The sequence below is a fragment of the Cetorhinus maximus genome, chromosome 17 (assembly GCF_964194155.1).
Source record: "Cetorhinus maximus chromosome 17, sCetMax3.hap1.1, whole genome shotgun sequence".
Lineage (NCBI taxonomy): Eukaryota > Metazoa > Chordata > Chondrichthyes > Lamniformes > Cetorhinidae > Cetorhinus > Cetorhinus maximus.
This window is the reverse complement of record NC_135895.1, coordinates 39,975,820-40,001,607: the sequence shown is the minus strand read 5'-3', so window position 1 is coordinate 40,001,607 and position 25,788 is coordinate 39,975,820. Positions and strand designations below refer to the sequence as shown.

The following is a 25,788-nucleotide window of genomic DNA, read 5'->3' as shown; positions in this document are numbered from 1 at the left end:
TGCTATGTTTGACCCGATGCCACGAGACTCCATGGGGCCCGGAGTCGATGTTGAGGACTCCTAGGGCAACTCCCCCCTGACTGCGTTGCCACCTCTGCTAGGTCTGGCCTGCCGGTGAGACAGGACATACGCTGGGTTGGTGGTGGTGGTGGTGGTGTCTGGGACATTGTTTGTAAGGTATGATTCTGTGAATATGACTATGACAGGCTGTTGCTTGACTAGTCTGTGGGACAGCTCTCCCAATTTTGGCACAAGCCCCCAGGTGTTAGTCAGGAGGGCTTTGCAGGATCAACAGGGCTGGGTTTGCCTTTGTCATTTCCGTTGCCTAGGTCGATGCTGGGTGGTCCGCCCGGTTTCTTTCCTTTTTGTTCACTTTTTAGCAGAGTGGCATTTAAGAGGCAACCACATTACTGAGGGTCTGGAGTCACATATAGGCCAGACCAGGTGCAGACGACAGATTTCCTTCCCTAAAGGATACTAGTGAGCCAGATAGGTTTGTACGACAATCGACAATGGTTTCATGGTCATCATTAGACTTTAATGCCAGATTTTTATTGAATTCAAATTCCACCATATGCCATTGAGGGATTTGAATCCGGATCCCCCAGATCATTACCCTGGGTCTCTGGATTACCAATCCAGTGACAATACTACTACACCACCACCTGTGAATGGCACAGCAGGTTCAAGGGGCTGAATGGCGTACTCCAGCTCCTATGTGCCTATTTGCATTCAGTATGAATTGCTTTACTCTATTGTTACTGTTCCCTGGTGAATTCTGGGTTCTTGTTGAAAGGCAGACATAATGATTTCATGGTTAAGCTGATTTTATTTTGATATATACAAGCTTCAAGCTTTAGAGCTTCCATTGTAATATTATCAGGCAACCGTAAACAAATAGCACTTTTATCAAGTCATAGATTTGTACTCCATACTTTAAACCAGTCAGATAAAATATAGGGAAGGCTGGGAGTTAAACACAAGAATGAGCACTGATCCAAAGGTAAGATTTGCTGAGAAACTCATTATCGTACACTACAGCAATGATAGTGGTGATCCAAGGAGCTTTAAAACAGTGCTACCGTGGGCTAGCTGTATGCTCAGGTCATTTCACTTGGAGCCAGCAGTGCTATCACTGAATGGCGATCCTGCTGCTGTTCATAAAATGAAGTAAACAACAGACTTTTGAAATGAACATATATCAAGCTGTTCTACATATTCTTGAAAGATCCACTGCAGTTATCTCCAGAATGTTTTTCATAACTGTAAATCCTCAATGATCATGGCCAAATCACGTGCAATTCAAATTTAACGCTGCCCTTGTGCTATTGGTTTAACATCTCTGATGGTAAATTTAAGACTCATTCCGGAGCCTGAGTACTTATTCCAGGCGCAGCCCACAGCTTGCAATGATGAGGTTAGCCAACACCTGAAGGAAGTCATTTAACACTTTTAAAGATTGCACAAGGGAAGCGTATAATGCTTGTACTTACACAATTATTGAAAGAACTGCACAGTATTCCTATGGCATCATTTGATGCATTGTGTTAAATGTCATCAATTGTGGATCTCGTAATCAGCCCAATAGTCATTTATTGACCCTGACTCTCTAGTTACTGCTTTTCGGAAACAGCTTTCATAAAAAAGCTTGTTTAAATACAACAAGTCGGCCTTCACTACTGTCTTCAATGTGGGCGTTGTGGGGTGGGGGAGGGGTAGGAGGAGGGATTTCCAGATTTTAGATGAGTATCTTATTTACAATGTTCAAGTAACAAAATTAGGTCATATCAGCAGCAAGCACAAAAATTTCTGGAAATCAATATAGCAGGTTCATTAGCATCCACAATGGGAAAGGACAGTGTAACAATTTGGTTACAACAATTGCATTTTTCTTTCAGATCCCATTATTTGCATTTCTTTCTTTTTATTTATATCTGCAGGAGTGTTTTGTAGTGTGACTTGAATAATATTCATTCCTGTGACTGAGGAAAAGTTTTAATGTAACTTAATAATAACAGGCAAATTAGTTATAATGCTGCCACATTAAAGAAAGAGACACTTACATCTTGCAGTAGCTTCTCCAGGTTTTCTTGCAGTTCAAAGAAGTATCTGGAGGTGATGAGTCCATCCCGCGATTTCGCCAGGCAGTCCCTGGCCAACTCAATAACCTGATGGTGGATAAAGCTGAGTACCCCATCAGCAAGTGGCAGCACGTTCTCAGGAGCACTGCATGTGATGAACTCCTGGAGGTTCTCTTCCATTTGAGCCGTGGCCTATTGAATGAAATTTGTTTGTCATATTTTATCTGCAATAATTCTGATTTTTCTTGCTCTTCTGGGTTTTAAGTAAAATGAATGTAAAACTTGCTAAAGAGGCACTGTTGCTATGGTATTCTCTTGCAAGACATTTTATCAGATGTATAAAGGATCTTGTAATTTACAAAGCACCTTTACCAAGACATCCCAAAGCACTTTACAATCTGTTTATTGTTGTTTTGAAGGCAAAACAGAATGTTGAATAGTATTTTCATTTGGCTGATTATATTTTCTTTTGAGAGATCAAATTGAAGATTCAACACCAAAAGGCAGGATGTCACCAAGGTTAACAAGAACATGATGCAGTAAATTAGGCTTTAAAAAGATCAAAGACTGTAAATGGAAGGAAAGATTGAGGGATATGTGACAAAAGTAGAGTGCTCATCTTGAAAATGTACACAGGCAAATGAAGATGCAAATTTTAATTCACAAAAGAATTGATCTGCCTATGCAAATTGCTATCTATCTACCAATATGGAAAAATACATTGGACGTAAGGCCTAGAGCTTCCATAGTCTTGAGTTACTTTCCCCAGTATCGTTGTGGTGGTGGTCTCCCTTTATTTTGTACAACAGAGTCACTTGATAGACTATTTCAGAGGGCAGTAAGAGTTGACTGCCTAGTATGGACTAGAACTACATGCAGACCAGGACATAACTGAGGCAGATGAGATCTTACAACAATCTGGTAGCTTCTTTGTATTTTTCTTTGTGCTAGCACACAAATTACCTGATTTAATGAATTCACTTGCACAACTTGTCATGCCAGGATTTGTTCCCCTGATTTCTATGTTGCTAGTCCAGTATCATAGCTACTACCGTGCAGCAAGATTGGAAGTTAGAGATTAGATGGGACTAGGTGCTAAACTTTTCCTTTTCTCTTCTGTAAATTGATGAATGTGGAATACAGCCATCAGCAAACGATGGATTAGTGGAGGAAGTTGTTGATATAAAGAGTAGGAGAGCAGGCAGAATGCTGCAAAAACATGAAGCTAATGTAACACAGGGCTATATGAACATAAAATACAGAGCAATAAATGGAGCTTTATTGGGAGGCTATATAATTATAACTTGCTTTTAACTGCATGGGGCTGACTCCTGTCAAAGGTTTTGAAAATGTGCAGTACAATTACAGATGATCCATCTGTTCCAGATATGCATAAGATGGGCAACAAAATGATTAGTGGAACAGCAATGCAAAAACCATACTAGCAAGCAGGCAGCTGGCCAGTATTTTCAAGGTAATGGATAACTTCAGAGTTAACATCAGCTTCTAGAACTGAAATAAAAAACCAAAACTAAGGCATTAGATAACTAAGTAAGGTTTGTCTTTCTTAAGGGCTGGATACACAAACAAAAGGAATTAAATAGATCATCGTAGCAATTCCTTCACCACAAAAGGTCCAGTGTCACTTTCTCAGGTGATGGCCAATGACACCCACATCTTGAAAATGAATTTGAAAAAGTTTAGAAGGGCATGGGAAGACAAGTGGAATAAGCTATTTCCCACTCACTGGAACTGGAAAGATGGATTGCAATGGCCTTTCTGTGACCTGTACATTTCTATGCACATTCTAAAATATATTCTTTTGAAGGGATCAAAAAGTTGACTGGGATTAGGTAAATGAAGAAAAGGTATAGGACATGGGTTTGCTTTATACAAAAGCACCCATCTTGTGGAAAATGGGAGAAAAGCCACCACAACTAGAGGTCTTATTAGAAGCCAAAGAACAGAGTATTGTTGGGCACAAAATTTGACTCTTCTACAAGAAGGCACAACAGACAGAATTGCTTGAACAAAATCACCAAGATTGACTGTTAAATCACATCCCTTTCACCACCTTTAATACCCTTGTCCCTATTAGAACTATTACTCTCTCTCACCCCAATCATTCTTCCTGGTATACTCCTCATCTTTGCTCCATTAAGTACAAGTGATACAGGCTTGAACATCACTGTCGATCAACTGGACCCCCTCCACTGTCTCCAATTTGACACACTGCTTGTCCAACATGCAATGTTGGTTCAGCAGAGACTTTCTCCAACCAAATATTGGGAAGGCTCAAACCATTGTCTTTGGTCCCCATCTCAAACTTCATTCCCTGACCACCATTTGCATCTCTGGCAACTATCTTAAGCTGAGCAAGGCCATTAGCAACCTGGGTGTCGTGTTTGACCGCGATGTGAGTTTTCAACCACATAACCTAAGTTTCAAGAAGTCTCCCTACTTCTACCTTCATAGCATCACTCAATTCAGATCTTGCCTCAGCTCATATGCTGATAAAACCCTCATCCACACCATTGTTACCTTTATAACTATCACAATGTTTTCCTGGCTGGCCTCCCATCTTTCACTCTACATAAACTTGTGCTCATCCAATACTTTGCTGCTCATATCTTAACTCACTCCAAATCCCATTCTTCATTCTTGAGCTTGATGACCTTCCCTGACTCCCAGTCTGACAACACCCCAATTTTAAATTCCTCATCCTTTCTTTCAAATCCATAGTTTCAACCCTCCCTAGCTTTGCAGCCTTATCTAGCCCTACAAGCCTTTGAGATCCGTGCTCTTCCATTTCTGGCCTCATGCACATCCTTGATTTTAATCACTCCATCACTGGTGGCTGTGCTTTCAGCTGTCTTAGCCCTAAGCTCTGAAATTCCCTTCCTACACCTCTCTACTCTCTTATTTTAAGATGATCCTTCGAACCTATCTCTTTGATCATGCTTTTGATCATTTGGTACCTCCTTCTGTGGCTCGATGTCAAAAATGTCTTTCTTGATATCACTCCTGTTAAGCACCTTAGGACTTTTTACTACATTAAAACCATATATAAATGTAAGTTGTTGTTGTTGTTGTTGTTACTATTTAGTTGGAGGCAAAAATGAGCCAAAAAGGACAATTTGTTCTTTAGCAGAATCAGCAGATGTGTCATCAGGATAGAAGAGGGGTGTGTGAAAAAGGATTCAAAGAAGATATGACAACTTTGGTAAGTGAATAAGAGGAGCAACCATTGGAGATGTGTGGAACCAAAGCTGACACTCCTCTTTGATACTGTTGGGTCAAGCAACTCTAATATCAGATCCACAGAAGTTACAAACAGAGTTACTTTAGGATGCTTCAGTGTGATCAAGGTAGCAGTTGCAAACAGCTGGATCCTTACAAGAAACAATAGTGGGACACGTATGACTGAACTAAAATGTAGTACCAGAACTGACATGAGGAAGAGTGAGTTATAAGACTCCCCATGTCAGCTAGAGAAACATCAGTTCTTTCAGTAGGATAGATAGAAGGATCAGAAAAGGTGGCACACAATTTGCAAAGACCAACCCAGTTGATTTGACTTATAGGTAAAAAGCAGTTGTGACTGGTTGTAACATGCCTATGCATGGTAGAGTATTGGCGTAGTATCAGGAATGTCATTTTGGAATGCTAGTAAATACATACAAATGAAAACTCTATAGATACCTCTTCCTTTATAAGCAACTAAAGGGCAGTGGCACTGAAGTCTACTGAATTTTCTAAATATTTTAAACAAATCATATTTACATGGGCATGTTAAATAAAGCAGACATTTTTGGATTTACCTTCATACAGAACAAACAGATGCATAATGAGCAATACATGTGCATAAATATTGAATTAAGGAGCTGCCTTTAAACAGTTGATCACTACTCACCTTCGGAAATCTTTCTTTATACACATGATTCATCATTACTATCTCATTGTCATAGAAACAAGGGGATCGTCCGGGACTGTAAATTTAAAAGTAAAAGTACACACAAAAAAAGCGTAAGTAACAAGCCACATTAGATGTATTGCATTTTTAGGAATAATGTCACTATTTCATCAGTAACTGTAGCACAAACTTGAGTGTCATTTGCAGCTTAATTGGATTTGACACTTGCATGAGGTAACGCATTATGTCATGAGAAACTGTTTACAAACCACATTTACTCAATCAGAAATGTAATTACATGGCTAATTGCTTGAATAAAGAGCAAATGGCAGACAGTTTTTTTAATTCCTTGTAGTGCTTTGGAAGATAGAATGATAGCGCATTGGCCCCATTCACATTTCATTATGTATATGGATTTTGTGCATCCCAGCAAACACCACAAACAAGTGATGGAAAACAGACATCTCGCCCAATTTTACATTCATGATCAGCATCAGTACAAGCATGGTAAGAAGTGCCCTTTGATGCACTGACGTGCAATTGTTGTGTATGATGCAACATATATTTTTAGTAATTTGACCGTAGTTTAATGTAGCTTATAGCAGGGTAAAGCTGACATTTTCATCTGGCGCATGAGGCATGAATGTCAGGTAAATTATTTTGTTTATTCCACACTGATTTATTTATTAGGTCAGTTGTATTTTAGGGCTTTTGTCCCTTAGGGAACCAAGTTTCTGTTCCAATTTATCTTAAAGAATATAGGTTGAATAATTGTTTCTATTGGATCCCAAAAAGCATCTTTTTGTTTATATATTGCACAAATGACAATCCTCTCCTAAGTTGCATGGCGTAAAAGTTACCACACAGGTCACGCACAAGTCGACCCTTAGATGTTACTGTGCAGCCATGCAAAAGCATTTAATGGAGGTTTAAACACATTACCCATATACTCCATAACACCATAAGATTGCTTCTCAGATGTCTCTTCCTGGTTGAAAAGCCCAGGCTTCTCCAGCCCTTTGTCATAACCTATAACCTTGGCACCAGGAATTGGCCTCACTTTTTTTCTGCATTGTCTTGTGTTTGAACGTCACTCGATTATTTTGGTGGCCAGACTGGATGCAGTATTGAAGGTTATAGATGATAATAAAATGTGTCATTACCTATTCTGGAATGCTTTCAACTGTTTGGCTATGTAGTTCAACATCCTTTGTTGGTTGCTGCTCTTCATTGATTGGACATGTTTAGCATTAAGTATACTAAAACTCCTAGGTGTCTTAAAATATCATCTTCAGCTATTTCAACACCATCCATTCAGTACATGTTTCATCTATATTCCCTTCCTATGTGCAACATTTCATATGGTCTATATTACTGCGCACGAATACATGTTGTGGAACTTACTGTGTAATTTCTCAACAGCCCCTTCTGATTCTACTGCTTCTCAATTTAGTAGCATCTGCAAGTGCAACTACTTAGCTGTGAGTTTATGAAACTCTGTTGTTTATGTAAATTGGAAACAAAAAATGGTGCCAATGCTGAACCCTGAGGTACCCTGCCCAGTACTTCCTCTCCACTACCCAATCTATAACATAATTCCTCTATGGGATAGTCTTTGTTTTCTTCAACTGGTTTCTTATTCATTTCCACAGTTTACCCTAAATTCCCAGAATTATGTTTTATTATTAATAAATTGAGCATTATCCAATGTGACAGTGATTGTGTTGAAATTAACTACTCCATAACTAGAAATACCTAGTAAGGTTACACAATTTAAATTAAATCCACAAAGTAATGTACAAAATATCTTTTTATCTCTTTCTCTTCAAGGCTGTTAAGGTTATTTGGGATAATGTGCTCTACCAATTCAACATATTCTACAACAATTCAGTCTTCAATTATCCGACCAACCTCCAACAACCAAAAACTTACAGGAAAACAGAAAATGCTGAAAATACCAAACAGGTTCTTCAGCGTCTAAAATGAAAAAAGGAAGATTAATAGTTTGTGAGGAGATCCTTCTCAATATTTTCGCATGTTTTGTTTCTATTATATTTCCCATTTATAACCTATTTTATATTATGGATTTATTGTAAATGTATTTTGCATTACTATCTCAAAAGTTCCTTCAGTGGAAGTAAAATGAAAAGTGGAGGGCATGCCAGGAGCAGCACCACCTAAAAATGAGGTGCCAACCTGGTGAAGCTACAACACAAGGCTAGTTGCATGTCAAACAGCAGAGGCATCACTGATTGACAGAGCTAAGCGATCCCACAACCAATGGATCAGATTTAAGCTCTGCAGTCCTGCTACATCCAGTCGTGAAAGGTGGTGGACAATCAAACAAGTAATTGGAGGAGGGAGCCCCACAAATAGTCCCATCCTCAATGATAAGGGAGTCCAGCACATCAGTGGTAAAGACAAGATGCAAGCATCTTCAGTCAGAAGTGCCAAATGGATGATCTATCTCAGCCTCCCTCTGAGGTCCTCAGCATCACAGATATTAGCCTTCAGCCAATTCAATTCACTCCACATGATATGAAAACACAGCTGAAGGCACTGGATATTGCAAAGGCTATGGGCCCTGACAACATTCCTGCAACAGTACTGAAGACTTGTGTTCCAGAACTAGCTGTGCCCTAGCCAAGCTGCTCCAGTACAGCAACAACACTGGCATCTACCTGACAATGTGGAAAATCGTCCAGGTATGTCAAATCCAGCCTGGCTAATTGCCACTCCATTAGTCTACTCTTGATCATCAGCAAAGTGATGGAAGGAGTCATTGAAAGTGCTATCAAGTGGCACTTACTCAGCAATAACCTGCTCACTGGTGCACAGTTTGGGTTCCACCAGGGCTACTTAGCTTCTGACCGCATTAGTGCTTTGGTCCAAACATGGACCAAAGTGCTGAAATCCAGAGGTGAGGTGAGAGTGACTGCTCTTGGCATCAAGGCAGCATTTGGCTAACTGTGGCATCAAGGAGCCCTAGAAAAATTAGAGCCAATGGCAATCAGGGAGAAAACTCTCCACTAGTTGGAGTCATACCTGGCACAAAGGAAGCTGATTGCTGCAGGAGTTCAGGTTAGTGGCCAAGGTCCCTTCAGCTGCTTCATCAATGATCTTCCCTCCATCATAAGGTCAAAAGTGGAGATGTTCATTGATGATTGCACAATGTTCAGCACCATTCAGGACTCCTCAGGTACTGAAGAGTTCCGTGGCCATATGCAGCAAGACCTGGGGAATTTTCAGGGTTGGAATGATAAGTGACAAGTAACATTCATGACACACAAGTGCCAGGCAATGACCATTTCCAACAAGAGAGAATTCAACCATCGCCCCTTGACGTTCAATGGCATCACCATTGCTGAAACCCCCCACCATCAATATCCTGAGGGATACCATTGACCAGGAATTGTACTGGGCCAGCCATATAAATACTGTGGCTACAAGAACAGGTGAGAGGCTGGGAATTCTGCATCAAGTAACTCACCTCCTGATTCTCCAAAGCCTGTCCACTATTTACAAGCACAGGTCAGGAGTGTGATGGAATACTCTCCACTTGCCTGGATGAGTGCAGCTCCAACATCACTCAAGAAGCTCGATATAATCCAGGACAAGAAGCCCACTTGATTGGCACCCCATCCACCACCTTAAACATTCACTCATTGCACCACCGACACACACAGCGTGTATCATCTACAAGATGCACTGCAGCAACTCACCAAGGCTCGTTTTACAGCACTTTCCAGCGACCTCTGCCACCTAGAAGCACAAGGGCAGCAGATGCATGAGAACACCACCACCTGCAAGTTCCACTTCGAGTCACAAGCCATGCTGACTTGGAACTATATCGCTGTTCCTTCACTGTTACTGGGTCAAAATCCTGGAACTCCCTTCCTAACTACACTGTGGGTGTACCCACACCACATGGATTGCAGCAGTTCAAGAAGGCAGCTCATCATCACCTTCTCAAGGGCAATTAGAGATGACAACAGATTCTGGCCTAGCCCACGTCCCATAAACAAATAAATAAAACAAAAAGAAACAAAACATAAAAATGAACAGATGCCAAGAAAGGCCTTGTAAATAACGTAAGGTGTTAACTTGAAGCAACATCACTGTTAAATCAGCCTGATGCTGTAACTAATCACAAGTTATTCACAATGTGCTTTTGCTATTCATTAGGTGCTTTTGTATTAAAACAATGCTACATGGTTGTCAAAATGAAGATCTCTCATTCCTGGCCACAGGCAAAACTAAAGTCTTTTAAAAGGTCTTCCAGGCAATTGGTCTTAGCGAGTCCCAGCAGCTTTGCTTCAGGCTTGCAATTAGCTGAACAAAACTCACATATTAGCAACTTGGCAGCACTATCATACAACAAAAACATTTACTATATTTCAACTCTTGCACAGCTAAGATGGAGTAGCAGCAATGTCTTTATAGGCCATCTTCAATATTAAATTAAGCAAAATGTGATGGGTAATATGAATCTAACCATTTTTTTGTTTTTGACGGGGGATTAATGACAAAACACCTGAGCTGAGTTTAGGTCTGATAACACATTTTCACATTTGTTTTATTATGCTTTAATACAATAAGTATCAAAACTCTAAAAGGCAACCATAAGACAAACTGATAGGAAATGACAAATAGCTCTAGCTAATTGGACAATGCAACGACAATGCAACATACCTAGCATTTTAAATACATTGCCATAGAAATGGAAGTGAGAATCACTCTTATTTGCCCCAATTGCTTAATCTGTTGTAACATTTCTTCACACATCAAACATGCTTATGTGAAATTGGTTACGCCATAATGAGACATCAGATTGTAGTCAAAAGTACCAGCTTTCAAACTTTAAATAATAGACAAGACATTTAAGGCTCGAAAAGGCAATACAGAGGGACCATAACCACAAAAAGTCAAGATTGAGTTGCATACATTTTCCTTTTCATAGGTTTGGGAAAACAGGATGAGCACAAATTTCCCCCAACTAAATATTGTGAAGACAGAAGCCATTGTTTGGTCCCCACCACAAATTCAGCACCTGAATCCAACCTTCTGCCCTAACAGCAATCTGGTTCGCAACCCTGTTGTCATATTTGACCCCAAAGTGAGCTCTCAACCACATATTTGTGCCAAGATGCCTACTGCTACCTCCGTTACATCGCTTGACTCTACCCCATCTCAACTCATCTGCTTACCCTCATTCGTGCCTTTGTTACCTCGAGACTTGATTTTACAATGCTTTTCTGGCTGACCTCTCATCTTCCATAAACTTGAGCTAATCCACATCAGCTGACCACATCCTAACTCACACCAAGTCTCATTCACCCATCACCCCTGTGCTCATTGACAATGAGCTATGCCTCAATTTTAAAATTCTCATCCTTAGTTTAAATTTTCCCATGGCCTTGTTCTTTCTATCCCTAGAATCCTCTTAGGTCTCTGTATTCCTCCAATTTTGGCTTCTTGCACATGCCCTATTGTATTTGCGCCACAAATGGCAACTGTGCTTTCAGCTGCCAAGGCCGTAACCTTTGGGATTCCCCTCCCAAACCTCTCTGCTTCTCCCTCCTTTAAGACACTCCTTATACCTACCCCTTTTACCAAGTCTTTGGTCACCTGTCCTAATATAGTATGTGGCTTAGTGTCAAATTTCTTTTGATAACGGTCCTCAAGCACCTTGAAATGTTTTACTATGTTAGAGGCTATATAAATATGCAAGTTGTTGTTTTCGATTAGTTAACTATGCTGTTACTTAGTTAGCAACTATGTTTCCTGTGGTTGAAGATCCCAGCATGTAAAGCTATTCAAAGTTGCTTATGGTCTGGTTCTGCAATTTGTTAATATCAGTGTTAACATCAAGCATTCCTGACTGACATATTAGGAACTAAATGCAGTGTACATCACCTCCTATTCTCCCCCAACAAGGTGCATTAATTCCTATCTCAAAAAAGTGCTTCTCTCAGCACTAGTTTAGCAAGTGATTTCCCAAATCAGCAATCAAGACTCTAAGGAAGATTGCAAAATTGATGCCAGATTATGAGTAGCATTGTGATATAGGCTTCATTTGGGACCATACAATCTGTAGAGATTTTCATCACAGTCTGAGGTAGATTCAAACCAGGCACCAGAAATGAAAGAAAAATATAACCCTTCCCACTTCTTTCCCTTTTCAGAGTCTGTTCCCCTTCTATTCATCTTCCATCAGGTTCTATTCTTTGCCATGCCCTTCGTACATATTGCAAAAAAAATGGAAAATTATAATTTTATCTTATTTTTGGTCTTAGTGCAATGTTGACAGCCTCCAACAGTGAAAGGTAGGTTGTGTTTTTAAAAGCACCTTTCAAATAGAATTTAGAAGGAATGTGTTTTTTTCCATTTTTTTCCTCCCGGAAGGAAAATGCCATCCTTGTGCTTAATAAATTTCATCTCAATATCATGCAGCAATTTTATTTTCATCCTCATTAATCGTCCTGTCACCTTGGAAATGATGCATGGAATTTAAGGAAAGCTGACAAATTGTTGATGACCTCATCTCTGAGTGAGCATGCTATCGTATCCCTCCCAGTAACAGCCTTCACAGTTATAAATCTATTAGACAGTAATGACATTTAAATAATTTCTCAGTTAGGGCTTGCATAACAAATTAATAACCACCAGTCTCTGCATTGTCTTGCTCTGGTCCATATTGGACAATTCATAAAGCTAGTAGAAAATTTGACTGCTAGTTCACTTGCAGAATGAGGCTTTAAAATACATTAGAAAACAGCCAAAACATGTTAACAGCAGATCAGATCATTGATTTAAACATTTATTAAATATTTATTCTGAGATGATTTTTAAAATTTTTATTCTGAAGCCCCCAGGATGCTTTCCGATATTACAAGGTGCTATATGAATGCAAGTAATATTAAGACACATTCCACGTAAAATGTCCTTTAATAGTAGTTTGGATAGTCAAGCTGATGTGAAGTTTACAATCCTGACATCTAATGCGCACTGTTTCTCTAGTGTAATTGTGCACAAAACAGATAATGCATTTGCAGCACATAGCAAGGACGAACCATGGGAGAAATGGAGAGAGTAAAACAAGGCTAGACAATAATCTTATGGAATAAATGATAGCAAAGGCAACAGAAAATATGGCAAATTGTAAACAGGCCTTTCTATGCTGTGGCAAGAGACCAGCTAGTGTATAGTCATTCAGGCAATGTACTAGGCACAGGTTTTAATCCATTAATAGTGAAAACATTGCTTGCTTAATGCAAACTTCAAAATATCTTCCAATTTTTTTCTAGTTTTGAGAATAAAAGGAGTCAATAATTGCTTCTATCACAATAAGATGTACAACTAAGGTGTATTTCATATTCCATGTTATCTTGTAAAGAAAAAAGTGTGTATTTTATTTAGACAAAGATGTTTTTCCAATAGATTGCAGTTATGAAACAAAAATAGCACTGCACACAATATATCACTATTTGTAGGTAACAAAACTATAATTCTCATTCAGAAATCATCTGTTTGCTGCACTATAATTTTCCAATAATGATAATGTACAACCATATTTTTCAGTACAAAAAATGAAGAATGAGTTTACAACAATTTTAGAATCTTGGATATGTGGGAGCGAATTGCAAAGTAACAGTCTAATGATCAGATTTCAATGTTGTCAAACAATGAACCTTCAGCAGTTTCTTAATTATCTAAATCCTAACACTGAATTACTTTGACGGTTGTCTCACAGTCATCTCGTTCTTTCTTGCCATACAAGAACAGAATATTAAGTTCTTCAACAACTTGTATTTGTATGGCACCTTTAATATGGAATGCAATGAAAATGTGCTCTATGTCAAATAATGATTTTTAATCCACTGGTTGAATTGAACTTTTAAAAAACAGAAACTAAAGGTGACTTGAGTGCACAACCAAAGATGGCTACCCAATTTGCATCACTGTACTTTCCTCATTCCAACCCACTAAGATGGAGACACCACGTCTGTAAAGACCCATCAAGGACAATGGGAATATGAATGAGCTACATATGCTGTCCCTATTAGCAAAGCATCAACGCAATTACCTGAGGTAATCAATGGGGGTTTCCCAGACATGAACTCATCAAGCTACAAATGGAAATATGTTTTGAACCCAATCACGTAAATAATCAAACACCGGCTGAGAGAGGGGGATTCTCAGATATTAACTGATTAAGTTACAAAATGGAATACGCTTATAATGACCATGTTTGAACAACTGGGTGATGGTCATGTGATAGGTCCACCCTTTGTGTGTTTTAGCTTCTGCTTTCTCTGCACTGAAGGCAAGCATCTGAGATGCTGAGGAGAGAAGACCCAAGTGGGGTCCCTCCTTCCTCTGTCTCTCTCCATCCCAACTTAAAAGCTTTCAAACCCTGTTTTCTGACCATGACCACTCAGGGACACCGCTGCTGCAGACAGAGATTTCTTGAAGGAAATCAACCCCACACTGCTGTCCCCAAAAGGACAGCCAAATCAGCTGGCTATGTCTTTAAATCACATCCACGAGGGAAACAGCAGGACTACCAAATTCATCCTGGAGTTAGCCAAGTCACCAAACTACGGACTCTTCCATTTAATTAATTGTATCGTGTGTGTGTGTGCGTGCGCGTGTGTGTGTGCGTGTGTGCATGTGCGCATGAGAAAGTGAGTTTGAGAGAACAGTTTAACACTCACTTAATTGGCAAGTATATCCTTCTCACAAAAAAACCATGTTACAGTCAAACAAGGAGTGGAAAAAAGGGAGCCTTTCGATCCCTCCCCAGCCGATTGTAACATGAAAGTGACCAAAGGTGCTTCATAATTTAAAAATAGATGCCAAGCCAAAGGAAGAAATATTAGGAGGGATCAATAAAAGCTTGTGAGGTTTGAGGAGAATCTTAATGATCAAAGGGTGGTTAGAGGTAGTGAAATTTAGGAAGGGAGGGTCAGATCATAGTCTTCAATGGTAGAATGAGTGGAGGAGAATGTACAAGATACCATTTGCTAAGGAACAGGGAGCTAGGCACAGGGTGTCAGGTTGCAGAAGGCTACAGATGTAAAAAGGGAGATATCCATCAAGGATTACAAGCAAATGGATTAGAATTTTAAATTTGATATGTTGGGGAAATGGGAACCAATGTAAGTTAATGAAGACCAAGGTCATGGATGAGTGGAACAGTGCTGGAAAGGACGAAGGAGCAGGGTTCAGATTAGTTGAGGTTTACGAAGGGTGCAGATTAGAAGGCCAGTCAATAGAGTTTTGGAAATATGCCTGGAGGATTTCAGTTGCGTATGAGCTGAGGTAGAAGCAGAAACAGACTGTACTATGGATACAGAAGCAGGCATCAGGCACATGTATTTATAACACCAATTTTATACAAATTTCAGAAAGTTTGATATCAGCAAATGCTCAATTGTATGTCATTGCTGACCAACAGTTTAATTGAAGGACACAGGTCAAATTCATTGCAATCATTATGATTCAAAAGTACTATTGCTAAAAATAGAAAAAGGACATTTTGTAGCTTTTATTTACATTCAACCTTTCCATACCATCTGGAAGAACTGGAGACATTTAATGCAGCAAACAATGGCAACCTTGTCAATCTTGCCAATAACATTATGGCCAGTTGTACTCGATCAGTATCAAAACCAGTCCTTTCTTCCTTGACCCCCAGGTATGAACCAATTCTCCACTCCTCTTAGCTCCAGATATTACATTAATCCCCATGTGCTCTGCTACAGCCTGTAAATTATCTTTTCACAACTGTTTCAAGTCTCTGAGAGTCAGATCATCTCTCTCAACAAAGGCTTACGCCTCAAAGGTACTCATTGTTAATTTCCCAATAATCCTACCAGTAACACGATTTTTTCTTGATATTTTTCTCTGCTTTCCATTTCTTCAGTGCCTATGCGCTCTGCAATATCCCTAGTCAAGACTTTGCTAAGCCTCTGCTACTCTAAAACAAGTCACTAGGACAATTGTGGCAAACACATGGTTCATGAGACACAAGGCCCTTCTGTTGCTCAAATGTTGCTCTTCAATCTTTCAAAGTTATTGATAGCAGTGCGGCTCTCTGACTGGCCAGCTCCCTCAGTCAAGGGCATCGCACAACGCAAGCACCATTTTCTATGGTAGTACAGTTTCAATGGAGCAAGACCAGTATTCACAAATGGAATTACAACAGAGCCAGCACTTCATTGCAGTGTGAAGCACAGGTCAAACGCGCAGCAGCAGCAAGACAGCAATGCCGTCAAGAGAGCAGCAGCAGAGAAGGGCCTGCGATATTGCTATGGTACAAGGTCAGGGCCATTTCATCTGCTGATGGTTTGTGGGTTTCAGGACAATGGTGAAACCTTCTGAAATTTGGATCCCTTCAGGGGAATGAGGATGTGAAGTGAAATTAAATGTTATACAATTTTTTTTTAAATAAAATAATTTTCAAGGTATAGGCAGCTGACCTGTGTCAGTGTAGTGCAGAAATGAGTATGTCTTGGAACAGAAATGAGGGAAGATGATGGAAAATGCAAGTGAATTCACAGAGGTGAAAACACAAATGCTTTAATTACTGGTGCCAACCCGAAGCACCCTTGTGCATCCAGAGTGTGGAAAGAATGGAATCAAACTCATTAATGAGGCGTTGAGTTTTGGAGAGTTATGGCATGTTAAAAGTACGGAAGACATCCATCTCTCAGATTTCTAAGTTTGGTTCCACCTGTTCCAACCAGTGTGTAAATCTGTTTATCTCTACATTTTCATGTGTAAATTCAACTGATGCTCATGATTCAGAATTATTATGTGCAGGCACAGCCAAGCAGAAATCTGATTTCAAGAAACAGTGAGGAACAAAGCAAGTCAAACTTTGTATGTTTTGTACAATAGTTACATTGGCTTGGACTTGTGTTTAGTTGGCCGACATGAGAGCCCTTGAAAAATGGCAATCAGGACCTGATTTCAAAAAGCACCCCCCGCCCCCTCCAATTTCCAGCAGCTTTTGCCAGTGAGGAATAAGGGTGCAGACAATCAGCTCGCAAGTAGCACTCCCCCTACCCTTGCTGGCTCCATTGTGGTTGGGTAGTTTAATCTGCCCCCAGCAACTTTAATGAAGTCAGGCCCCTTCAGTAAGAATATGGCGTTAGAGAGAAAGTGTGAACCACGTGGAACCCTATTCCCATGTTGGGAGCCAAACAAAAAGTCACCTGCTCCTGGAATATTTTCATTGACTGAGCTTGCAAATACAAAAAAAAAATGTTCTTTCAGTATCAACAATAAAGCTTCAGCAGCTTTAACTTCCTGCTCCTGGATCGTTTTGATTTACATCTGGTGTAGCTTAAAAAAAGGCTGTTTTTTCAGTTTCAGTACACTTCATTGTTTTCATTTTCAAGGGTTTGTCATTATAGCTGAACCCATTATGAATGCTTCACCGAGCTTCACAAGATTCAGAACACGTATCTCAACAGGGGCTGTGTTCACATTTTGATTGCCAATTTTAAGGGATTATTAAAGGATTATGTAACTTTGATGTGGTCAGTGTTATAGATGTTTGTTTGTTTTTACAACAGATTGACCAGTTGAGAGGCTTTACATTTTTTGCATGGGTTTTATGAATGAGAATATTTTTTAAAGTTATAAGTGTGTTTGAGTGAGACAGGGCTCCTGAGGTCTGCCTGAAAATACTGGGTGAGTGGCTGTGGAGCATTCATGGGGTCGTGGAGGTGGCAGGAGGTATATGGAGGCAAGGGGGTACGAGGGGGCACGGGAGTATAAGGGGGCACAAGGATGGACAGGGGGCACCGAGGGGACACTGGGATGATAGGAGGGGGCAACAGAAGGACAAGGGCATGAGAGGCCAGGGAGGGGTGGGGGGCCACGGGCGGCCGTAGAGGGATGGGGAAACACGGGGGGGGGGCCACGGAGGAAAGGGGTGGGGGAGGAGGCCGCGAAGGGCCACGGAGGGGTTGGGCCCACAGGTGGCCACAGCAGGGTGGCCATGGGGGGGGGGGGGGGGGGGGGGGTGTGTGTGTGTGTGAGGGGGACGCGGAGGGGCGCTATCTCCTCCATAAAAATCCCATCCATTGAGTCCACAGTGCAGAAACAGGCCATTTGGTCCAACTGTCTAGGCATTTATGCTCCATAAGAGCCTCTTCCTACCCCTTTTTATCTAACACCATCAGCATATCCTTCTATTCCTTTCCCTCTCATGTGTTTATTTAGCATCCACTCAAATGTAGCTATTTGCCTCACCCACTCCTTATGGTAGCAAGTTCCAAATTGTTACCACTCTCTAGGTAAATAGCTTCTACAGAATTCTCCACTGGATTTAAGTGACTATTGCATATTTATGTCCCCTAGTTATGGTTTACCCCACAAGTGGAAATATCTTTGCTACATATACTATATTAAGCTCCATATTAAGTCACCCCTCGGTCTTTACTTTTCTAGAGAAAAGCGTTTCCTGAAGAGTAATTGTCTCAGTTCTGGACTCATCCTTGTGAATCTTTTTTGTACATTCTCCAGTGTCTCTGCATTTTTTATAATAATATACAATCATTGAATTAATAAATTTATTTCACAACATTGTCTCCAAGCTCAGAAACATAAAAGGTATTTTTTTCATTATTCTTTCATGGGATGAAGGCATCTCTGGCAAGGCCAGCATATATTGCCAATCCCTAATTGCCCTTGGACTGAGTGGCTTGCTAGGCCATTTCAGGGGGCAGTTAAAAGTGAACCATATTGCTGTTGGTTTGGAGTCACATGAAGGCCAGACCAGGTAAGGATGGCAGATTTCCTTCCCTAAAGAACATGAGTGAATCAAATGGGTTTTTACAACAACTGATGATAGTTGTCATGGTCACCGTTACTGATACTAGCTTTATATTCCTGATTTATTAAGTGAATTCACATTCCACAACCTGCCGTGTTATGATTTGAACCCATGTCACACGAACATCCGAATTAGGAGCAGGAGGAGCAAGCTCAAAGATCATGGCTGATCTGACTGACACGTCCATATCCCGAGAGCATTAGCCTAAGTTTCTAGTTCACGGAGGGAATTCGAAACAAAATAGAAGCAGCCTCAATGTAAACAAAACCCGGAAGGAGAGGATAGGAAAGAATAAAGTAAGGAGAACACCGATGGCAAGGGAATGAATACAATTTGTTTTTCTTTTTTCGTTCATGGGGTGTGGGTGTCATTGGCTAGGCCAGCATTTATTGCCTGTCCCGAATTGCACTTGAGACAGTAATGGAGTGCCACCTTCTTGAACTGCTGCAGTCAACATGTTGTAGGTACACCCACAGTGCTGTAGGGAAAGTAGTTCCAGGGTTTTGACCCAACAACAGTGAAGGGACAGCGATGCAGTTCTAAGTCAGGGTAGTGTGTGGCTTGGAGGGGAACTTGCAAGTGGTGGTGTTCCCATGTATTTTGTCCTTGTCCTGCCCTTATCCCTCGAGATGGTAGCTCACGAGTTTAGAAGGTGCTGTCAAAGGAGTCCTGTTGAGTTGCTGCAGTGCATCTTGTAGATGGTAAATACTGCTGCGTCGGTGGTGGATGGAGTGAATGTTGAAGGTGGTGGATGGGGTGCCAATCAAGCGGCCTGCTTTGTCCTTGCTGGTGTCCTACTTCTTGAGTATTTTTGGAGCTGCGCTCATGCAGGCACGAGGGAACACGGGGTGGTATGAGGGGACACGGTGGGGGCAGGGGCAGCACAGCAAGGGACAGACTTTGGGGAGTCAGGTGGTGAGTTACTCAGTGCAGAATTCCCAGCCTCTGATCCTTTTTGTAGCCAAAGCATTTATATGGCTGGTCCAGTTCATTTTCTGGTCAATGGTAACCCCCTGGTATGACAGAGGGAGGTTCCACAGTAGTAATGCCATTGAATGTCAAAGGGAGATGGTTAGATTCTCTCTTGTTGGAGATGGTCATTGCCTGGAACTTGTGTGATGCAATTGTTACTTGCCACTCATCAACCCAAGCCTGTATGTTGTCCAGGTTTTGCTGCATATGGACATGGAGTGCTTCAGTATCTGAGAAGCGCGAATGGTGCTGAACATTGTGTAATCATTAGCAAACGTCCTCAATTCTGACCTTATGATGGAGGAAAGGTCATTGATGAAGCAGCTGAAGACGGTTGGGCCTAGGACACTACCCTGAGGAACTCCTGCAGCGATATCTCGGGAATGAGATATTTGACCTCCAACAACCACAACCACCTTTTTTTGTTCTGGTATGACTCCAACCAGTGGAGAGTTTGCTGCATTTCCCATTGACTCCAGTTTTGTTGGGGCTCCATTATGCCACATCGATCAAATAAGACCATAAGACATAGGAGCAGAAATTAGGCCATTCGGCCCATCGAGTCTGCTCCGCCATTCAATCATGGCTGTTAAGTTTCTCAACCCCATTCTCCCGCTTTCTCCCCATAACCTTTGATCCCCTTACCAATCAAGATCCTATCTATCTCGGTCTTAAATACACTCAATCACCTGGCCTCCACAGCCTTCTGTGGCAATGAATTCCATAGATTCACCACTCTCTGGCTGAAGAAGTTTCTCCTCATCTCTGTTCTAAAAGGTCTTCCCTTTACTCTGAGGCTGTGCCCTCGGGTCCTAGTCTCTCCTACTAATGGAAACATCTTCCCCACGTCCATTCTATAGTCTTTACCAGTACAGAGATTCAGGTGTTTAAATGGAATCAGACATATTAAAACAGCACCATATCATCCTCATCAAATGGTTTAGCTGAAAGAGCAGTGCAAACTTTCAAATCTGGTATGAAGAGGTTATCAGAAGGTACTCTAGAAACTCGACTTTCCTGCTTTCTCCTTGATTATTGTACGATGCCTCATTCAACTACGGGTTCAACGCCATCTGAATTATTGATGAAACGCCGCCTACATACAAGGATAAGTCTGGTGTTTCTAAACTTAAAGGGGAAGGTAGTGAAGAATCAGAGTAATCAAAACACTGAATCACGATATTCATAGCAAAGTTTGAAGATTCACTGTAGGAGATACAGTTTTCGTGCAGAATTTTGGAAGTGGACCTTGTTGGGTTCTTGGTACTGTTGTCTCAGAAACTGGTCCCTTGTCCTTCCAGGTGGAAGTGGAAGACCGAATTGTTCAAAAACATGTGAATCATCTTAGGAATAGAAGCACTCCAACAACCTGGTATTCCGCCTGTGATTAATATTGAATCATCAGTCCCTGAGGTGACAGATTGACCTAGAATAGGCATGCCTGCTGTCTCTGTAGAGTTGTCAAACCCTGAACTGCCACTTTCTAATGATGTATCTGGTGCTGCAGCTCTTGGTCATGTCGATCTAGTGGAAGAGCCTCAGTGGTAGAGCCACGCTGCTCTAATCGAATAAGGAAACCACCTCAGAGATTTAATCTTTAATCACCTGAGTTGTATATATGCATATGTTGTGGGATATTCAAGCGTTCTCTGTAAACAGAAACTGTAAAAAAAACTAAAGGGGGAGGAAATGTCGTAACTGAAGGTATAGCCTCTCCTGCTAACTATCAGGGGTCACGTGGTCATTCTTGGAGGCTCCAACCAATGAGCCCTAAGTGCGGGTAATCCGGGGGGCAGGCCTTTTCCTGTCGAGGGCCTGGTTCAAGTATGTAGCATCTGAAAAGCTCGCTGTAATAAAGTTCTGATTCTAGCAGAAACCTGTCCAGTACATCAAGTTATTACACAAACATACTGGAGGAAGATGGAATGCTGAAGAGAAAGCACAAGCAAAAGAAATGAAATTAATGACTTAGAATTGAAGGCTGCTTTCTTTGCCTTGCATGCTTTTTGTACACATAACAGCCATGTATATGATGCTATGCAACTAGACAACACAACTACAGTGGCACTACATAAACAATATAGTAGGAACAAAATCACAGGCGTGTAACAGACTTGTCAAGATTTTCTGAAAATAGCCTCTAGAGGGATTTGGGTCACCACAAAACATTTGCCTGGTGTCTTGAATCAAATAGCTGATAATAAAGCAAGGAAGTTCAGTGACCAGCTTGAATGGAAGCTGGATGGGGCTGTTTTCGTACAGCTGTGTAATTTGTATGGAAAACCTGAAATAGAACTTTTTACACCACGTTTAAATGCACTGGTAGCATTTGTTTCTTGGTTACCAGACCTCGGCGCGACAGAAACAGATGCCTTTTCAATCACCTGGCAAAGCTATTTTCATCTATGCATTTTCTCTGTTTTGCCTGATAAGCAAATACTTAGAGAAAATTGAAACGTCAAGGGCAGTCACTCTCACCTCACCAAGTTCAGCTCTTACATCCCTGGTTGAACCAAAGCTGCAATGAGGTCAGGAGCTGAGTGTCCTGGAGGTGCCCAAACTGAGCATCAGTGAGCAGGTTACTGCTGTGTAAGTGCTGCTTGATAGCACTGTCGGCGACCCCTTCTATCACTTTGCTGATGATCGAGATTAAACTGATGGGGCGGTAATTGTCTGGGTTGAATTTGTCCTTTTTAAGGACAGGACATACCTGGGCAGTTTTCCACATTGCTAGGTAGATGCCAGTGTTGTAGCTGTTCAGGAACAGCTTGGCTAGGGGGGCAGCTAGTTCTGGAGCACAAGTCTCCAGTACTATTGCCAGAATGTTGTCAGGGCCATAGCCTTTGCACTAGCCAGAGCCTTCAGACATTTTCTTGATGTCACGTGGAGTGAATTGAATTGGCTGAAACTGGCATCTGTGCTGCTGAGGGCCTCTGGAGGAGGTTGAGATGGATCATTCACTTGGCACTTCTGGCTGAAGATGGTTGTAAATGCTTCAGCCTTGTCTTTTGCACACATGTGCTGGGTTTCCCCCAGTATTGAGACAGGGGATACTTGTGGAGCCTCCTCCTCCAGTGAGTTGTTTAAATGTCCAATACCATTCACGACTTGATGTGGCAGGACTGCAGAGTTTATAGCTGATCCGCGGGATCGCTTAGCTCTGTATATTGCATGCTGCTTCTGCTGTTTGGCATGCAAGCAGTCCTATGTTGTAGCTTCACAAGATTGGCGCTTCATTTTTAGGTGTGTCTGATGTTGTCCCTGGCATGCCCTCCTGCACTGTTCATTGAACTAGGGTTGATCCCCTGGCTTGATGGTAATAGTAAAGTGGGGGATACACCAGGCCAAGAGGTTTCAGATGGTGGTTGAATACAAATTTGCTGCTAATGGCCCACAGCGCCTCATGGTTGCTCAGTTTTGAGTTATTAGATCTGAAATCCATCCCATTTAGCACGGTGGTGCTAAACCACACAACATGATGGGAGTGTGTCCTCAACATGAAGACTGGACTTCGTCTCCACTAGGACTGTGCTGTGGTCACTGCTACCAATACTGTCATGGACAGATGCATCTGCAACAGGTAGATCAGTGAGAACAAGGTCAAGTAGAAATTTCCCTCTTGATCATAAAAGCAAAATACTGCGGATGCTGGAAATCTGAAACAAAAACAGAAAATGCTGGAAAAACTCAGCAGGTCTAGCAGCATCGTGGAGAGAGAAACAGAGCCAACATTTCGGTCCATATGACCCTTCAGAATTGAAGAGAAGTGGAAATGTGGTTAAATTTATACTGTTTAAATTTCATATATAAATATCATAAATGTATAAATTTACTGATTCATCAGCTGAAGTGGTGGGGGGGGGGGAATGGTGGGTCTGTCCTGCCAGTGGGGCAGGGCATATCCAAGGATGGTGATGGCGGTGTCTGGGGCATTGTCTATATGGTATGGTTCTGAAAATATGAACATGTCAAGCTATTGTTTGACGAGTTTGTGGGACACCTATTCATACAATAGGAGTCTAAAAAGATGGTTAAACATAAAGTGAGAGAAAATATTATTAAAAATGAATTAAATTGTCTTTAAGTGGTGCACACATTGTCTGTAATAAAATAGGGGAGCTGGAGGCAATCATGCGTTGAGAGGAACTAAACACAGTAGTGATTACTGATTCATGGTTACATGATTCATGAAAAGTCAGGACTCAGAATTAAACATTGCAGGGTATAACATATTTAGATAAGATAGTGAGGAGAAAAGGGAGGTGGAGTAGCTTACTTATTTGGTCCAACATAATTGGCAGTAGAGAAAAGGGTCACAACTATCAGCAAGACAAAGATAAAATCCATATGGATAGAGATAAAAGATTATAAAGGATCAATCACATTAATAGGTGTAGTCTACAGACCACCTTAGAGTGGAAGGAAGGTGGAGGAAGAAATATGCAGACAAATTAGAGAATTGGGTAAAAAACAAAGAATAATAGTCATGAGGGAATTTCAACTCATGATTTGCAGTAGCAATCTTAATTGTTTATCTTTAAAATTTTGAAAGATTGACTGGAAGTTCATAGTATACTGGAACATGGTAATAGCTGAAAAGCTGATTTTTAGGGTCTGAGAATAGAACTTCGGAAAATAAAATGGGCAACAATATTGGCAAATAACAATGTAGAACAATGAGAAACATTTAAAATATGATTGCAGGAAAAATATATTCCCATGAAAGAAAATAACAAAGTAGACACTAGTAAGATTTTATGGATGGATAAAGACAGAAGGGAACCACTGAGGATTAAGAAAGAGACTTACATTAAGTGGCAGAGTAACACGAATGAGAGAGAATACCAAGAGGTTAGGAGAGAAGTCAAAAAACAAGTAGGAAGGCAAAAAGGAACTATGAAATTAAATTATAAAGGAACATTAAATAGTAAAGTATTTTACACATGCGTAAATAAAAAAAAGGCTGTGATGGGAAAATGGGAAAAGGACCCGTCAGGGATAGATCGGTTGAAACCACGCATAACAATACAGAGATGGCAGAAATTTTAAATAACTACTTTGCTTCGGTATTTACCAGGGAGATAGAACAATTAGACATGACATTGAATGATGAGATGATTGTGAGATAAGTGCATTTAAAATAAAAAAGGATATTTTGAATAAACCAACCAAACTCAAGAAGATAAATCCCCTGGTCCAGATGGATTGCATCAACAGATTTTCAAAGAATCAAGGGAAGAGACAGCAGAGGAATTATTGCACATATGTAATAGTTTGTTAGAAAAAGGTGCGGCGCCAGAGGACCGGTGGATATTTAACCTGAATCCAATACTTAAGAAGGGAGACAGAACATTCCCAGGGAATTACAGACAGTCAGCTTAACGCTGGTGGTAGGAAAAATAATGGAATTCGTACTAAAGTAGAGAATAGAAGAGTATCTAGAAAAAAAGTATTCTATGAAATAGGCAGCATGGATTTCAAAAGCAAAAATGTTGGTCGACCAACCTTACTGAAATTTTTGAGCAGATAATAAAGAGAGTAATACAATAGATGTAATTTATCTGGATTTTCAAAAGGCCTTCAATAAGGTGTCCCTTAAATAGAGCAAAGACTTAGGTCAGAGAATGTATAGTCAGGGGACAAGTGACAGAATGTAGCTGATTTCTAGACAAAAAGCAAAGACCAAGAGGAAAGCATCATTATCCAGAGAGGCAGAAGGCTGGAAGTGGTGTTCCACAAGGACCAATGCTGGAACCACTGCTATTCACAATTTACATTAATGTTTTGGAGTGTGGAATCAAAGACATAATTTCTAAACACTAAGAATTAAACAAATTAAACTAACTTTTTTTATTCTTTTCCCCAAACCCACTCTCACCCCCCACAGGGCCATCTGTCACTTGTTTTTATGCTTTGCTTTCACAAGTGCTGACCCTTGTTCTGCTATTAACACCTTCTGCTATCTTACCTTT

General features: G+C 40.8%; 1 protein-coding gene across 5 annotated transcripts in view; it reads right to left on the bottom strand.

Annotated features, from left to right (window-relative positions):
• mast2 (microtubule associated serine/threonine kinase 2) overlaps positions 1–25,788 on the bottom strand; it is a 544,666-nt gene that overhangs the window by 90,366 nt on the left and 428,512 nt on the right. For all 5 annotated transcript variants that reach the window (XM_078561040.1, XM_078561041.1, XM_078561042.1 and 2 more), the window contains 2 exons: positions 5,995–6,070; positions 2,064–2,273 (listed from right to left, as the gene is read on the bottom strand). In XM_078561040.1, the coding sequence (XP_078417166.1) occupies positions 2,064–2,273; positions 5,995–6,070 (286 nt within the window). The remainder of the gene's footprint in view (positions 1–2,063; positions 2,274–5,994; positions 6,071–25,788) is intronic.